This window comes from Phalacrocorax aristotelis, chromosome 2 (genome assembly GCF_949628215.1).
Source record: "Phalacrocorax aristotelis chromosome 2, bGulAri2.1, whole genome shotgun sequence".
NCBI lineage: Eukaryota > Metazoa > Chordata > Aves > Suliformes > Phalacrocoracidae > Phalacrocorax > Phalacrocorax aristotelis.
This window is the reverse complement of record NC_134277.1, coordinates 130,696,226-130,715,334: the sequence shown is the minus strand read 5'-3', so window position 1 is coordinate 130,715,334 and position 19,109 is coordinate 130,696,226. Positions and strand designations below refer to the sequence as shown.

The following is a 19,109-nucleotide window of genomic DNA, read 5'->3' as shown; positions in this document are numbered from 1 at the left end:
TTCCCCTTCTCAGATACACTGATGCCCTCCAGCCACACTTTCTGATACAGAACCACATGGCACCACATACCCATAAAACACAGCTGGGACAAAATGCTGCAAGAGAGCTCCTCCTTTCCCTGCCACCCGCCCCCCCCCCCCCCCTCCCAGCTTTAAATAATTGAATTTTTCAATGGAATTAAGAAAGCCTCAGGAATGGATTACAATATCACAGTGTGTAACATGCAAAGTTTAATTAGGCACTTAGCATTTTTATTTACCTTATCTATATAAGCTGCTTTAGATGTTGAATTTGGAGGCAAGTTTGACTTGTCCAGGTAGAATGCCCTGAGAGAACAAACAGAATAATGCAAAAACTGTTAATTTTTTAAACTCCTGAACAAAATGTATGTAGGTGACTATTAGACATTGTCCTAAGGTTGGAATTTTTTTTTTTTTTTTTTTTTAGATTTCATTATGAGAGAGGATCAAAGAATAATACATGGGTAAATAGGCACTAACATTCTTTCTTTTAAAGTAATAAGGAATATTTTTCTTGTTCTGGAGACAAACTGTCCCTCTGTCCTATGAAAATAGAGTGCAAAATTTTAATCTCTAGTTAGTAGAAAAAACAGATCTGAAAATGATTGTCACCAAAGGTTTGTGGCAACCATCTAGATTTTAATAGTGACTTTGGGAAACTTGATATGTAAACAGTGCCTGAGCCTCATGCGCTACAAGCTTTTTGTTATATTAGCAGTATATAACTGCAGTAATATCAGAACAGAATCCAAAACATGATACACAGTACTGACAGAGCAAAACACTCAGAAGCTCACAACATAAAAAGAAACAAAAAAGTAAAATCCCCGGAAGGGGCAAGTCAACATCATACAAACAAAATGACATTTGCAATGTGTACAGTCATGCGTGCATGTGTAAATAAAAACAAACTGCCTTTCTTTACAATTTCTGCACACTTCTTTGAAAATGAATTAGTTCATGAAAGGAAAAACCAAAGAAAACTGTCATCTACCTCCTGAACAGAAACGGGATAGAGAAAGCATACTTACTGTATCAGATTTCTCTCTTTTGTACAAAGCTCATCAACCCACATTCTCCCAGTTCCTCTTATAACCTTTCATTTATCAATGAATAGTTCCATAAAAAGTTTATATAAAATAGAAAAAAACGCAACATGCACTGTTTTAAAAGATAAAGGTTTGATAATTTCTGTCTGGCCCAAAGGAGGCTGATACTTTGTACAGAGGACTTCCATACTATCCTCTCCTGTAACAGGAAAACTTCTGTTATTCAACACCAGAAAGGAAGAGCTTTAGCAAAGAGCACACAGGAAGCATGGAGCTCTTCTCCTGTCTCCTTCAACTCAGAAACCCTAGAGGAATTTTTATTTTCTTTCAACCTTACAAGCAAATTAATTTTTCACCAGAGACGAGCTATCACTAACATCTCATAGGTAGAGGAAATATCTTGCATATATCTGTGATAAGTTCACAGTTTCACTGCCTCTGCAGCATTGATTAAGAAAAAAAAAGAAAAAAAAAAACCTCAACAACAAAATGTATGCAAATATTGACCCTGCCCATGGCAGGGGGGTTGGACTAGATGATCTTTAAAGGTCCCTTCCAACCCAAACCAACCTCTGATTCTATGATCACAAGACCCATTCTGCTGGTTGAAAAGCTCCTAAAACCTGCTGGGGCAGCTGGAAATAGAAACACCTCGTAGGCTTCCCTGGCTGGATGAGGCATCCAGCGAGAACCAGGCAACAGCTACCACTGCAGCAATTCTGGCCAAGGTTAAAATAAAACAGGAAAAATGGCACTAAACTATGGATCCTATAGAAAAAAAATGAGATTCTCCAGTGGAAACCTCAAGGTATCACTACGATCCAGCTCCAATGACTGTGCAGAAGGAGCAGACCTGACAAAGTTGCAGCTCAGCCACAACTCAGGCTGGAACCATGGAGTGTGGTAACCAAATTTCAGTTACAAGAAAACATGAAAACAAACACTGGGAAGAATGTATCCCTGCATCCCAACTCTCAAATGACAGGATCACCTGGATCCTCCAGTCATGAAAACATTGATTCATAGAACATACATGGATAAAAATCCCTTTCCCTGTTTTTTATGGTGTTTTCCATGACTGGAGTTATTCACATAGTTACATACTTGCAGGGCAGGGGTGCAGACTGCAGATTTTAATAGCCTTTTATTCTTCAATAATCTGGAATAACTGAGTTGATAAAAAAAATCCAGCCACCTTTAATTATAGTAGATTTTGCTTCCCACAACACTGCAGTTTTGAAAAGCACCTTCTCCCAAATTTAAGGTCTGAATTAATCCCCTCAGAAAGCACAGCAAAGCTAATCTAGTTCTGTTCTTCCGTTAAGCCTGTTGCGTGATCCAGGATGTACTCTGTGTCAAAGGAAGCTGGTGACTACTGGAAGGAAAAGAGGTTTCCAGAGAAAATTACTCAGACAACCACTTTGAGCAGCCACAGCACATAAAAGCTACATCAGCAGCAACAGACCAACCTTCTTTGTTAGCAAAGCTAAAAAACAAAGCATCACCCTGCCATCCACTGAACATTATCAGACTGAAAGCCTATGCTGTTTTTTCCTGCCGTGCCACAGGAAAATCTGCTTCATTCAGAGTCTGTTCAGCACTCCCATTCTCTTTGGACTGTTATTTCAGCAAATTCAGCTGCATTAAATGAAACCAGAAGCCAAATATAGTACGGTACACACATTAATGGAGTACAAGGAAAATAATCAACTCAGGGTACAAAATGAAGCAACATGGACACTAGAATGGGATATGCAATTATAGGAATTACTCCATTAATTCAGTCAATTATTCATTAACCTAAAGAACAAACAAAAATCAACTATACACAACATTAATTTTAAATATCAAAATATCCTGTTACAAATGAAACTATTCCCCCCACAATCAGATAACACTCCCAGATGTTTCTTGAGTGCTTTATTTTTATTGCATTTCATAAAAACTGTCTTCAGTATTTTACAGAACATGACAAACTGTGGACAGCATATAAATTTCCAAAGCACTTCACTTAATTACTAAATGCTTGTTAAGGTCCTTAATCATATTTTATGGGAAAAGTTAATGGCAATCTTGGCATGGTGCCCAATATGGACAATATTTTCTAATCCATTTGAAATGAACAAGAATGAAATCATAGTTCTTTGTCTGCAAATGTGATGGCTGGTTTTGCTTCTAAAAGCCTTACAATTCCTCTAAGCTGTAGCAGAAAAGCCTTTATTAAAAAAAAAAAAAGGTAGAAAAACCAATAGGAATTAAAACTACAGGGAATTATTGCCATGTTACACTTTTGTAAGATACCCCGTATGTAACAATGCCAAATAACAGGACAAGTATCTCAGGGAAAACTTAAATTTGAATGAAGTAACAAACATCTTAGGGTTCAAAAAGAAAGACCTATCAAAAGATGAATGCTTTCCCAAGATGTTTTCCCAGAACTTGAGTACAAAGGAGATGCAGAAGTACTGATGTTTTCTTCGTGAAGCATTTTACAGGGTAACCCCCAAAACTGACCCAGACATTTAAGATCTTGAAAATTTGAAATATTGAAAACTAAACCCTGAGGAGGCTCCAAAGCTGTAGAAACACACATTCCTGAGTAACTTGGTACATGCAAATAATTCAAGCAAAGCCAAGTTTCTAGTCTTACTCTCAGTTTGTTGTTCCTAGATGTTGATCATCTTTTCTTCAAAACACAAGGACAGTAAAGAAGTGATTGGAGTGGAGGAGAAAGGGGAGGGCAGGTAATTGGGTTATGGCATTAAATAATGGCACGTTGGGGGTTCCACTTTAGAAAGGTTTTTGCTTTGATGTTATAGCAGAGAAGAATAAATTCAGTCTTTTACATTTTCTTCATCATTGTGGCATACATATAAATAAATTCATAAGAAACTGGACTTTTAAACAGAGGGGATGATTCTTCATAGTGCTCCTCATTTTCTTGCAAGACTGCAGCACCTGGCTAAAGTACTGGTCTCCCACCAATTTAAACTCTCTCCAGTCTATGAAGAGGGCATGTTGAGAAACTGATGTTAGGATGAGTACAAATATCGGAGGTGCAAACTGAGGAGGATGCTTGGGAAGGAACAACGCTACTATCCCAGCAGGCACATCACAGCCCTACTCTCAAACCTTTATAAACACATATGCAGGGGTTCATAGAAATGTGAAGACAGAAAGCCATGTATGACAAAAAATGGAAAAGAAAATACCATTTGCACTATGTAACACTGCCCACTTTTCACATGCTACATTTTAACCCCTATTTTTCCAGAAATCTAGTCTCCAGCACCTCTACCTACTTCCAAGACCACTTGAAACTGTCTTATTTGTGATGTGAAAGGGAAGTTCTTAGGCCGTAGAGCAGTTACAGCTGCCTTTCTGCTTCTCCCATCATAATCCAAACAGCCAAATCCACACTGAACCCATTAGTACTAATTGCTTCCACATTTGCCTTTCAGACAGTAGATGTCTCCTTTTTGGCTCCTGATATTCCAGACATGGAATACACTGTTAAAAAAGACAACATGCCAAATAGTCATTGGGTGGTCAGGGTTTCTACTACAGCTACGAGCTGTCCAAGCTGCAGGCGTGGGCTGGATTCCTAACAGTGACCAAGAGTGAAAGAAAAGGCTCCACCTCTGATCACTGTGGATACATGTTCTCTGCATTTGCAGAGGATAAAAAAAGCAGAATGAACCAGATGTCCACCTCAGTGAGTAAAGACTTGGCATATATAATCTATCAAGACACATAATTTTCATTTTCAGAACACTACCTATAATACATACTGATCATGCTTTGTCAAAAGTCTAAGGAAACAATGAATTTACACTCACAGAAAAAGCATAGCACTGGAAGAGAAAAAAAACCCAAAGCTAAATTCAAGCCAACTGGCAGTATCTTTTAGACCAGCTAAACAAATTTAATTTACTTTGTCCAAGATCTCTCTATTCTCTCTCTGGTCTTGCTTCACTTAGATGCAATGAATCTTAATTTCTGTTCTACCTAAAATGCTTCTCATTAAGTTCATCAGGAGACAAATTTAGCAATTATTTCCTTGTTACGTCCTTCATAGGGAATGCTTAATTTTCAATCTCTCCTTCATAAAGATTTTGCATTTAGAGAGAGTTCAGCCACGAGTATCTAGTTCATTTGGGACCACATCTTAAAAAATCTAAAAGGCATTAGATTTCCAATTTTATAGTCATACAAACTACATGATAAATTCGTGTATGTAGCATTGCAGTCCAGTTTAACTGTTGCTTTTTTAAACACAAAGCAATGTATCAAATACCTAGTACTGAAAACATGAAAACAGTTTTTCACCTGCTTTATAAATATCCCACTGCACCAAAATGAAAATATTTTCACAGAATCACTCCCTGAAATCTGTAACTCTCCTCAGGTTACTCTTTTCTGAATTTGATGGCAATGATGAAAACTGTTAATGTTGCTCATTACATGTCACTTACTGAAGTGGACAGACATGAGGGAGAATGAAACTACAGTCACAGAACAGCGGCACAAGGACAAACAGCATTAGCTTCTTAACCACATGAGCAATCTGGACTGGAAAAGCTTGCCACTAGAAGCATTGGGGGAAGGAATTTGCCAGTCTTAAGGTGGATTTTAATGCATTTATTACAGGAATTGATATATGATCTGGTCTTTGTGATAACACAGGTATTGTCTTGAGGACGCATCAGTTTATTCCAGAGACAGACAAGCTCTTTCTTTCATAGTAATTAACTACCTCTAAGTGGGTACGTCCTTTATGTCATTGTATTTCATTTATACCAAAGCAACTATCAGAGAATTTTAGTTCAGCCTGAAGCCATGAGTGCCATCACATCTATTTTCTGCCTTGACTAAATTATACAGGATATGGAAAACATCAGCTTGCCAAGAAGCCTGCAGCTTGAGAGGCTGCTGTGCATGTATACGTGTGTATACTAAAAAAAAAAAAGAAAAAAAGATGTTATATTTCTCAGTCAGATGCTTGCACAAATTCTAAGGGCAGAAACAGTTTCCTTTTCTTGTCTTTTTTAAAATTAAAAGAAACAAGAAAACACAACTACATGAAAACCTCATGGATTACAACATCCCTGGATAAAGAATTAAATTAAATGTGCCATCATTCTATGGAGGGCTACTTATGTCATAAAATAGATAAGAAGGCTTCAGACAGAGAAACTGTTTGAAGTTACATTGTAAATGAAACACTTTAAAATGACAAATATTACGTTCAGTGTAATCAGATGTTCAGTGTAATGAGGGTAGTTAGCTAAATCATTTGTCATTAGATTCACTGATTATAATTGCTTCCTTAGCGTAACAGACTTGCATTTACCTCCTAAAACGATATCCAAGGAAGCAGCAACACAGGGAAATAAAACCACAAAAAATGGCTTTTTCCTTTTACTGCTTACTTTAATTTTTCTTCTATTACGGCTGTACAACTGGCTACAAAAGTAGCTGCCAATAACCCTGGACACAGCTGACTTCAGAGAATAGTTCCAAATCACACAGAATGGTAGGCAGGAAGGAAGGAACATTTTTTCCAGACCTCCTTTGTCTATTGATGCACAGGGAAGTTAATTACTACACAGTGGTAATTAGCACCCACACCAGTGGCGGGGATGGATAGCAACACCCAGCTGTCTTTCCCACAGCACGATCCTATCTTTGGAGTGAAGAACTGGGTCATATAGTCAAGGGTGTCACAAGGAAGCGCCATGCTGGGGATAAAGAAAAGTTATGGGAAAGTACAACTCTCCTGACAACACCTTCATATATTGTTTTGCTTATTTAGCTCTGAATATCCCCAGTCCAAGCCACCATAAAATTGGGAACCAAATGTTAAAGGTGTTTAGATGTCTAAATGCAAACATAGGTGCTGAAGAGGCACTAAAAATGCTTAGGAATCTAAAAGCCAATGATTTCACTAATTTCTCATCAGCTAAAAACTATCTGCATAGACAGTTTTGGAACCCAAACAGGTATATTGATGTGCAGTTTTAGGCACCTATATTCCACCACAGTTTGCTTGTGCAGTCCACAATGTGCAGCGAAGCATTCTGCAGAGACCCAGATGCTGGAAGCATACTTGGTACAGCCACAGCCCTGCACCCCACAGGATGGCCTGTGCCCTGAACGTCCTCTCTGCCTTTGAGATGCATCCCTCATGTGCACATACACATCCAGGAAAAGACTCTTAAAGAGCAGATGTGCCTGAACTTTTCTGATTAAGGAGCACCTGTAGAAAATTGCATTTTAATAGAATGTCATAGGAGGGATGCAACTTTTTTCCCAGAAAGAGAATTCACAAAAAAAAAAAAAAAAAAAGACTAACCTGATAAAATGTCAAATACAGAGAAAGGAAGACTGGAAGAGCAAGCTTCCTGACTGCTGTAGACTGAAAGACCTATCCTGGGCCATCAAGTCCAAACCTCTGATAACTTGGATGAACATTACAGAAGTTGTCATTCCTACATTCATCAAGGTCCATTTTAAAAAAATGGCTTACCTTTTGCAGGAAGCTAATCCAAAACCTGATTTCTCTGAGGATAAAAACTGTTCTCATATCCAACTAAATGTTTTATCCTAAAGTCACTATTCAGCCCAAAGACTGAATAGTGCCATTCAGCTAACCTGCCTGTCACGGTTTGTCCTAGCTTCCAGCGGGCCTGCACTGCAACCAGTCTTTTGGTTACAGTAATGACCATAAGATTTATTTCTATGTAATGTAATAATAACTACCATACTGAACCTCACCCTGCAGGAAAGAGACCTTTACCAAATATAAAAATCATATTCAAAGACAGAATGCATTTTAACTAAATAATTCTTAAAGCAGTAATGCTTCAGAAATTACAAGTAAAGTTTACTCTCATGCTTTTACAATTACATGACTCAAGATTTGCAAGAGAATACTTAAACCAATCAAGCAGTCCAAGAAAATATAGTGCATTTGTGTGTTTTCGTTATTCCTATCAGCATTTGTAGTAGTTATCGATTCAAACAACATTGTGGCCTGCACTGTTGAAGCAAAACAGTCTCTGGTATCTGTAAAAGCAAAAGGACTGATTGAGGATGGGAAAAAGCCTATTTGAACGGCAAGGAGTACCAAAGGAGGAAGATGGGGAAAAGTGGGAGGAGGCAGGAGAATACCAAATGGGCTCGCTTAAGATCAGCCTCTGTACAGGTCAGATACACAGGTGCTTTCTGGTCCTCTTCTAAATAAGACGACAACTGCTGAGCTATCAAACACATAGTATTAAAAATCTTTAAAATCTTTGCTGACCTAATTACTTTCACTTGGTTGTACTGCATGTTTCACATTAGCAGACAATTTGATGAGGTTAAATTTACATCACTGGCAATTACTAGCACCAGCTCAACCTGCAAACAGAATTTGAGCATAACTTTCTTTTCTTTATCAGTCTCAGAGGAACAGAATTGTCAAACTATAAAAATAAGTGCAATCTGACTGACCATGAAAAAGAAATCCAGCACTAGTAAGAAAAATTATGGGCCAGGTGCTGAAGATTTCCCAGCAGTTTCAGAAATTTCATAAAGTAGGTGCTGGTTGTTATTTTGGTTTGTTTGGGGTTTTTTTTAACAATGTCTTTATTCCAGTAAAGAACTTCCTACATATTGCTGAGCTAGGGGATGTTGCCTCAGAAATCGTAGGAAAACTCAACTTTAGCTGGCCTTAGAATAAAAGTTCCCTTATATTATTAATTAGAATCAAATAGCTAGGGTTAAGTCTATTACAGAAGATGGAGGGACATTCTCTCCATTCCACATAAGCATGAAATTCTATAACCGATTTTCAACTGTCTTTCATGCATTCTCATAAAAATTATTATCTTATCATTACTATTTCATAGTTGAGGTAGTATTTGCAAAAGCCCCAAAGCAAGAACCATGAAATATAGAAGTTCTTATGATGCTCAAATCAGCGTCAAGGAGGACAATTTTGCACCTGGATTTATTTTATCACTTCTGATACTGCGGAAAAGCTGGTCACAGTTCCATAGTTATGAATGGATTTTGCAATAAAAGCAAGGATCCAGCTTCTTGACTTTATATGATGGATAAAGGCTATCCTTCCTGAAATCCACTAAAAATTTACTAATATATCTTTTGATTCTTTCCAATAAATAATTTGTAAATTAATTCTTTTAAGGCACACATCAGTATCAGATTTGCCTCCCAAAAGACACCACATTCCTCAAAAATGTTCTGTGTACTCAAACTTTAACAAGACTTTGCCACAAGAAATTAAAAGGTAGCTGAGCTGAACTACTATTCATTTTTAATTTTAATGTCCTGCTTGGCTACAAGTTAGGCCCATCTCTGTTTGTAAGTGGGACCATACACAATAAAGTGGTCTCATCTGTTTTACATTATTAGAGCATTATCTAAATGTGTCAGGAATAAGAGAGGCTGAACTTGTATCAAGAGTTCTCATCAACGGGTGGCCTGGCTGCAGCATCACTGCCAACCAGTGGTTTCACTCCCACTAGTTCCCATCCTCTTCTCCCACTACTTTTTCCTTTGCTGTTGCTCCCATTTGCTTTCTGCTGCATATTGATGGAGGGATTATAAAGCAGTCATCAGGCCATCATTTCACAAGCAAGCAATGCATTCCTTGTCTATGGAGAAAGAATGGTTTCTGGATTGTGTCTTGAATGACTTATTTTATTACTGATTAGGTGGTTATGCACAGAGGATTTCTTCCATGTGAAGAGTTTAAGATAGTATTATTGCACTTGATTATGCTTCCAGGGAATATCCAATTTTGCTTTTTTGTTCTTCTTCAGAGCAATTATCCAAATGTTAATATCTTTTGCTGCTGTAGTTACTTTATTAGATTCTCCTGGCCAAACACCTACACAGGCTAGCAAATGTCAGAACGAGAACGAAGCATCTGCTTTTCTGTTTTTCCTCTTCACGTTATGTCAGTGAATTCCTGAAGCTGTTTCTGCCTCATTTAAGAAATGGATAGAGTTCACCAGAAAGCAAACAAAAATATCAATTACTGAATGTTCTAATCAGACATTAGGTATCTGGAAAAAAATCCAAAATTTTCCTATTCTTGTGACTGGACAGAGCTACCATGCTAATTTCTGTTGAATGCTAACTTTTTCATCGTAACTTCTTGCAAAACTAGGCCTTGAAGGTTAGCAACTGATCAGAGCTGTGAGTCACAACACTGTAAGAAGAATGTACCTCATTAGAGCCACAGCATGAATGGAGGTCCTAACACACGAGGTAAGCGAGGTCAGGGAACACTAGAGCATAAAGTCATGAAGAATTTCCTTTAACGATATTCAGGGGGTCTAAACTGGGCCTATTCATAGAAAAAACAGCACAAAAAGTCTCGCCTTGTCCAACTGATGGAAATCTCTTTCCAACACTAACTGACTTCATCTAGGCCAAATACTGGCATGACCAAAGCTTTCTGTAAAACTTACTTATAACATAAGCCTTGTCACATAAATACTCAGGAGGAACTTTTTTTCCAAATACAAAGTACTAATACAAGAAGGTGGAAGACAGACTAAATAAATACTGTGTTTGTCATTAACACAGAAGTGCATTGACACGGATGTCACAAAAAATTAAATATACAGTACTCACTGAATACAACTGGCTTTAAAATAACTTTTGCTACAGTACTGCTTAGATTAAAACATAATCTAGGCAGTCCACTGCTTTTAACACTTTAGAGAATTCTTTTGCAAGATCCATGAAGAAAATCTTCCAAAGACAGGAGTGGCCCAACAGGTGAAGGAATTGGAGAGACCCTCATTTATCCCTTTTCCCCTTCCCACTGTCCTTCACATCTTTTTTTTTTCATTCCTGTTCTCTGCTGCTTTTGAGAGCTGCCTAACAGTTTTAGTGAAATGATAGTGTTTCCATCTGATTCAAGAATTTTAAAAGTGAATAGATGTGACTTTACTGCAGTCCTTTGCACTCTTCCTTCAACTCGTGCAAATAAGGGTACTCAGCTGTTTTTCACAGATACAGTGAGATGCAAGAGTAGTCTATGTACACATCTTCATTATTTTACTTAATAACTCACAGATTATTTTGTATGCCAGAAATTCTGTCTTTAGGTGCAACTTTTAAATGAAATATTTACTGAAATAAACAGCTGCGTAATCTTTACATATTTAGTATGCGCCCTGTAACCTATACCTGAAGCTGATGCAAGTATCCAAATATGTTTATATTACCATTAGTGGGGGGGGGGGGGGAGAAAGATGCCCGGCTTTGAGGAAAACACCACTATTTTTTAAAGTCCTATTCTGTTGAACTTAAGTAAAAAACGTCTGCAAAATCAGATCATAATGTTTAGAAATTCTGATACTCCCTGTGATCAAGTAGCCTTTTCCTTTTCTATATGCATTAGTACAACCACCTGGAGGCAATTACAGCTACAGCTTTCATGGGAAAACAATTTTTTTAAAAGTAACTTAACAGTGCAGAAATCAAGTCAAAACCATCAATCCTGGATCTTATTCAATCATGCACCAAAAAACACCACCATACAACACACTTCAGTTTAAAGATGTGTCATAGAAACTGAGTTGAAAAGCAGAAGTTGGTAAACTAATCTCAGGAATGTCAGTTTATTACCCACCGTAGTTTCTGGTTATACTGCTTGACTTTTTCTAGTGAGGCTGCATTAATCTGAGCTTGAAATTCTTCTACTGAGACACTGTCTCTGTAATAATATCCTTCCATGCTTTCCAATGCTGTGAAAAGAAAAAGGAAAATTAAGAAGAGAAAAATCAGTATTAAATATTTAGTATACTCCTTCTTTGTAGCTTTGTTCACACATTAGTGAATTACTTTTTAACCTTGAGGCTGTGACCCCCACTGTGGATTGCTGAGCTGTTTCCATGTCATCAAACTCATACAGATCTCTCTCTAAGATTTCACTTACAAGGAAAAATATATTCCTTGCCCTGTGGAAAATATAAAGGAGAGTGCTAGTTTGAGTTCCATTGCTCTAATTAAAGTACTCCTGCCCTGTGAATGTGAATGCGGTTTTTATTTCTGATACATCCTGGATGAAAACAGTAGAATGAGCTGGGGTAGACGAAAGAAAGGCTTAACGTACCAGCTACTTTCACAGAGGGAGACATAACAACTTCTTACAAAGCCTAATTTTGGGAGATGTGGAGCACTTGAACCTCTAGTTATTCCCACAGATAATGTGAACACCGCCTTCTCGATCAAGTAAAGCAAACTTCTCTGGATCTCTGAAAATACCCTATAAGCTCCTTTTCAGGGATCAGGTAAGTTTCTAAAGTCAAATACTTGACTATGCCCACCTTTGTTGTATTTGACTTCACTAAAGCAAGGATAAACATTGCTACAGGAGCTCAGGAGCTAAACAAAGACTTCCATTAAAGGAAGGATTGTAGGACCTTCTCATATAATCGTTGCACAGAAATTAAAAGGTGGCAAAAATAAAGAAACTACCATTTGATTTTGGGATCCTCTTCCTAGCAATAGTTTTAAAAAAAAAAGGACATTTAACTTTTTTTTTTTTTTTAAGACAAGTCAAATCAAGTGTTTGAAAGGTTCTCAAGAAAATTTGGACTAGAAAAATCAAGATCTCCACATTAAGAGGTTAACTTTATAAAATAAAACACAGGCTCTTGATGAAATAGTTTTTTGGGGGAGAAGCATTAAAGATTTTACAATTAGAATATTGCCACTTTAATAATCCATACACATTCTAAGATTTCATCACCCTCTCAAAAAATGCAAGCAGTAAGAAGAGTTCTGATGGAAACATGCTGCACACAGAATATTAATTCTGCTTGGACTGCTTAATATGACCAGTTAATAAATTATTCAATCATTGTTAAAGGACATGCAAATTGCACTCCCCTTCTGTGCGTTCAGAGTTTGTAATTCTACTTCTGTGCAAAAAATATTACATTTCAACAGTCAGACTTGTTTCTTAACTTCCTTGGTGCTAAGTCACACCAGAAAGCCCCCACAAAATATCCACTGAACTCCATTTATAATAGCATGTTAGTGCAGAGTTGATAATCTGTACTGCTTATTTTACTGGCATAAAGTTGGTTTTATCCAATCAGATTACCCAACCGGGAAAATCACTCATCTGTCAGGACTGGCTGGAGCACACAGTTCTGCCTCTACAGGCACTGCGGGGGCCATGCTCACAGGTGCTGGCAGGGAATCCCACAGTGTGCGCTTTGGCTCTCCCCTTTTTGAAGGGTTTAACATTTTTCTACCTAATATATTAGAAAGCTCTTTTATACAGAAGCTTTCCTTCCAAACATGTCTTTTATGGTATTCTTGAAATCAAGTTAGGATATTATGGTCTGAATGCATAGACAACTGAATGGGAAAGAAACCTGGAAGGATGGGTAGGCTCAAAGGGTAGTAGCTAATGGGATGTGGTCTACCTAGGGGCCCATTACAAGTAGAATACCACAGGGATCTATATTGTTCAAAATCTCTGACCTGGAGGACAGTAAGTCAGGTTTGCAGCTAATACCAAACTGGGAGAAGCACTGGATATACTGGAGTGCAGGGCAACCTAGAGAGGGATCTAGACAGGCTGGAGGAATGGTCCAGCAGGAAACCCTGTGAAACAGAACAATGACAAATGTCAAGTCCTGCACCTGGGAAGGTAGAGCCTAACAAGCAGCTCTGCTAAGAAAGACCTTGGGGTCATGTTAGACAGCAAGCTGAACATAAGCCTGCAGTGTTCTCTGGCAGCCAAGAAGGCCAAGAGCATCCTAAACTGTATTAACATAAGCATGGCCAGTAGACTGAAAAAAGTGCTTGCCCTCACTTTACTCAAAACTCATTAGATAGCATCTTGAATACTGTGACTAGTTTTGGGGCCCACAGTACACAAAAGCTGTTGATCAACTGCAAAGACTTGAGTAGAGGGCCACCAAGATGGTCATGGGGTGGAGCACATGCTCTTTAAGGAGAGGCTGAGGGACCTGAGCTTGTTCAGCCTGGACAAGTGATGGCTTTGAGGGTGACCTACTAGCTAGGTGCCATTAGCTACCAGGAGGTCAACCAGAAGACAGAGCTAGGCTCTTCACACTAGCGCATGCTGGCAGGGCAAGAGGCAAAGGACAGAAACTGAAAAAAGAGATGCTTCAACTCGATAGAAAGAAAACACTTTTTCACAATTAGGGCAGTCCAGCAGAGGAATAGGTTACCCAAAAGGTTGTGCAGTTTCTGTCCGTGTGTGTTTTCAAGATCCTACTTGATAAAATGCCTGAGCAACTTGGTCTGATATCACAGCTGACACTGCTATGAGCAGGAGGTTGGACTAGAGACCTCTTGAGGTCCCATCCAATCTGAATTATTCTAGGTTTCTATGAAAAACTAAAAAAATTTTTTAAAACCCTACATAATTAAGACACTAAGTAGCAATTTTAAATAAACTGAATTTTAATTTTAAATAAAGTGTCTTTTAATTAAGCTTATTTATTGCTGAGATCTCAATTCTAACGTAGGAAATAGAGAAACCTGAATGCCAAGAGCAATATCTCATCATTCTCAGAACCCAGTCCTGCAAATCAGGATCCTTTTGAATGTATATGCTTAAGTATATGGTTGCACAAAACTGTTTTTGCAAGTGAAGGGATACGTAATACAGCCTGGGTAAACGTTTAAAAACTTTTAAAACTGTCTACAGTCCCAATCCTGCAAATATACAGACTTGTAATTTTAGGCATCAAGCTATGCAACACAGAGATAAACAGACTGATGTGCACTGACTTGTGCCGTTGATAAAGTATTCCAAAACCATCATTTTATACATATTCCATTGGAAAACATCATAAACCATTGTATTTAGGCGGGAAACAGCTTAGCTCTGTTAAGCTTGGGAAGAAAGAATCTACTTCACAGAGGAACTTACAGAAGATTTCTACATTTGTAGCTAATAAATTTCAGTTTAAGACGGGGATCTACTGAGTTAGTTTGATGGCAGCTCAGCCAAACCTCATAGGAAAGAAGTAAAAAATAGAATCCCAATTCACTCATTAATGAGGGGAAAAAAAACCCCAAATAATGGTTTAAACACTAGGTTTTAACTTCTTATCCAGGACTACTTATTCTTGGAGTCTAATGGACTATTTTGGAGGGGGTTCCTTGAAAATTAAAGAAATTTTGTAAGACAAAAAAAGAAGAAATCTTCTATATTACTGAAAAGTATTCAGCAGATGTAACACTTCAATGAATCTTTGCTCTTTTCCTTTAGCTGACTACAAAGATGCTTATCCTAAGACTTAAATATTTTGGGCTTCTGGAAATAGAAACAAAAAAAAATCTGCAAAATAAATTCTGTAGCACAGAGTCCCCTCCCGAATCTAAAAACTTCAGTATTTCCAGGATTTTATCTGAACCAAGGTATTTTCTGTTCTCTTTCATGTGTGCTTTTGTCTGCTCTACTGAAATGTGTCTCCTGCTTAGTGTTCTCATTTTCCCCTATGACTGAAATCAATCTGTTCAAAAGAATCCACTGAAGTCTGTCTTAGTTTGTTTAAAAATCAGACTTCAGGTATCTTATTTTTAAAAAACTGTGTGTTTTAAGTTTACAGTAAGTTCAGCTATTTCTTCATCTATTTCCTTTTGCATCCTCTTTATCTATCAGAGACCAAACCCTCCTTGAAACCTTCATTTGTATGCCTGACTTCTGCCTGTTCCACATAGACCCTAGAAGCCTTTCACAAGGTACAGAGTACTTTCAGCAGCCTCTGAAATCAAAGGCGGCTCAAGGCAATCAGCACCTCACAGTCACCATTTCAGTGAATCAAACTCCACACTCCTGATGACTGTAATGACACTGCAGCTAATGCAGGCTGCCTGCAATTTATGAACAGTCTGAGCATCAGCACCCCCATTCATCACTTCAGTAACATTTGCAGTGTCATAACTACAAAAGCCTGGAAACGTTATTTAAGTCTTCATAACATTTTAAAGAGACAGAATTCTCTGGGGATAACAATTGCGTCCTTAAATTTGAAGTAACAGGAAAAGATTATGACAGCATTTGGAATGCAAAACACTTAAAAGCAAGTTTCATCGTCTGACTATTGTCCGATAATGTCTACAAAGAACAAAAAAATATTGATGAAAGAGGGTTCATTGTTTGGTGTTGGAAAAATACAATGGGTATAAACTTAGAAATGTATACCCATGCCTCTATTTTTTATCACAAATCACAGCATTTCTTAAATTCATATTTTAATTCAAAGTTCTCAATAAACACCCACATTAAACAACATACTTAAATATAAGCATTGTGCCTTTATAGTTACGAAGGATTTAAATCAGAGTGAATAAGTAGGGTTTTAAAGAGAGTTAAATATTATGTGAAAGAACTGGGGGGAGAGGAATTAAAACTCAGGTTACCTTGTGAAAAAAGTACTGGGTGGATTTTAAATCCCCCTCCATTCTTCAGCCTTTGAGGAAGCTGTTCAAAGTGGTAACTATCAAGGTAGAAGTAAACCTTCAGGGTTTGCCGGCTTCCTTCTGCTTGGTATGTGATTGGTACATCTAAGAATACAGTCAGTTGTTAATATTTCATTAAAAGCAATGACGCGTCCTTTTCCAGAAACTGTTGCACCCAAAATTCACACAGTTAGACACAAAACTAATACGTGCAGTATTTTACATTATACTCTGTGCTGCTGTGGTCACTTTTGGCCTATCCATTACCAGGAATTAGATAAACAGAAAAGCCGTGACTGTCATCTTTGCCAGCCTGTCAATGGCAGCAAAAATACTAAGCAAATAATGCAGTTGGCAATATCTTACTTGTATTCTCTATAAATCTATAGAAACATCTACATATAGCGCATAGTTTGAAATCACTGGAAGAATAACTTTAGGCATATTTCACATGCCTTCTGCAGGTGCACGATGCATAAGGTCAGTGGGATATACAGAGTAAGATTCTCCTCAGATTTGTGTGGGATAGAGCACAAGTAAATATACAGCAGCTACCAGCATATTCATTAAATCATTATTAAAAATCAGGACTCAACTGAGAAAACAAATGTATTATGGTAGAATATATAAAACTGTAAGAGCACATTTCATTACAATTTGACAAGCTAAATGTCATAATAAATCATTTAGTGTAGAGTTCAGGGCAACTGGAAGTATCATTTTGCAGTTACAGTGATCCCCCAACATACATTGTGTGTATTATGCCAGACGATTAGCATACAATGACCATTAATCATGTCGACGAAAATTTTCCATTTCTCTCAGAGGAAGTCAGTTTAATTCAATTTAAGCTTTGTATGTATTTCGTGTTTAAGTACTGTTTACATACATAAGTCTCCAAGTTGAAAGCAGTGACAATAAAATTTAGTGATTAGCATTAATAATATTATTATGTAGTTTTTACACTGTGTGCATAAATTATTTTGTACCTAAATGGAAAACATTCCAGAGGAATATTTTTCACTGTTTTTGGTAATAAGAAAAACACTTTTTTTTCTGTTATTGATTATGCAGAATCATAAATGGAAGAAAGAAATTTGCCAGTTCCTTGTTTTCTGTAACCACTGTCAGAACGACTGTGGTGGCAGCACTTAATCCAAAAGGAAATACAGAGAATATTACAGTCCTAGAACACATGGACTTTCTATTTCTCTCTGTTTTAGCACAGACAACTCAGCTGGAAGATACAGCAATATGAACAGTTGATGACACAGACACAGGGCTAACTCCCCACCAGGAGGCCCTCCTGTAACACTGGTTCCGTATTGTAACCTGGCTTGGCAGTGCTTCTTTTAGAGTCCAGCTCCTCCCTGACTACCAGCCCTGTGCTACTGAATTCTTCAGAGCATGGGCAGCTTTACGGAGGAGCTTTGTGTCTTCTGGTTTTGGTTATTGCAGAAGTTGTCTCATGTGTGGTCTCAGTCTGGCAAGGGAATTGTTCTAGAAAAGCTTGATGTGAACCAGACATGCTTTCCTCCCTTCCCAAGGGAGTTACAAGACTTAGGAAAAAATGAGGGCTTTTTGCTCATTAAACAAAGTTCACTGCAGAAAAATCTCTACTGGCTGAAAACATTAACAAATGAGTGGCTGAAAATGAGTGAAGGGTATAAACAGCAGACCATGAAGACAGTCCGTTCCGGTGAGTTGGGCAAGTACTGCGAGGAAGGGTTCAGGACCCTGACCGTCTGCACCAGCAGGTCTCAGAGGAAGTTTCTTGCACAATTTAAAGCTATCCTAATCCTGTTTGCTGTCTCCTTTCAAGGAACTCTTCCCAGATCTGCTTTGTCTTTCAGACAATAAAATGAAATGGGATTTATGCTTCTCCATCACAACCCAGTTGCATTTCTCTGTTAAGACCTTCAAGCTTATTTTACACATGACTCTTCAATAACAACTAGATCTTCAGGGACTTTCCTGATGCAGTCACATACTCCCAATGGAAAATTCGGTTAAGCAAACAGTTTTGCCCCCAAGGTTACTGACATTGCCGGATAATGATTCTGCACATGCTAACTGATGTTAGCTGTATTTCAGGAAATCTAGGAATATTAGGAGAGCTGCAGATCTACAAATTCTCCATAATCCCAAGTTATATAATATTCCCTGTGGGAGGTAATGTTCTAGGAGAGAAAGATGTTACAAACACAGAAAATGTTTCTGAACAGTAAAGCCCAGATATTAATTATAATTACTCACTCGCAACTAGTGGTTCTGGCTCTGATTGTCTGAAGTAAAAAGTAACTTTTTCCAAGTCAAACAGTGCAACCAATGTATCTTCTAGCATGGCTTGCTCATCAGCCTAAGAAAGGCAGAAGAAAAAGTGAAATGGTCATTTCAGCCAGATGTTTTCCCTACTAAAAATAATATGAGAGCGGGTCATAAAATTAACTATAGAATGTTGCACAACATTTCACTGATGCAGTGTATAACCTAATTAACTCCTAGATAATGTAAATATCTTTGTTTCTATTGGCACTTTCCCTTTTATTACTAGTTCAA

The 19,109-nt window shown here is 37.8% G+C and overlaps 1 protein-coding gene across 1 annotated transcript in view; it reads right to left on the bottom strand.

Moving 5' to 3' along the window:
• Positions 1 to 19,109, bottom strand: part of PREX2 (phosphatidylinositol-3,4,5-trisphosphate dependent Rac exchange factor 2) — a 186,277-nt gene that overhangs the window by 26,295 nt on the left and 140,873 nt on the right. The window contains exons 33-36 of the mRNA XM_075085197.1: positions 18,807 to 18,909; positions 16,512 to 16,655; positions 11,728 to 11,842; positions 261 to 327 (exon numbers count right to left, since the gene is read on the bottom strand). Coding sequence (XP_074941298.1) covers positions 261 to 327; positions 11,728 to 11,842; positions 16,512 to 16,655; positions 18,807 to 18,909 — 429 coding nt within the window. The remainder of the gene's footprint in view (positions 1 to 260; positions 328 to 11,727; positions 11,843 to 16,511; positions 16,656 to 18,806; positions 18,910 to 19,109) is intronic.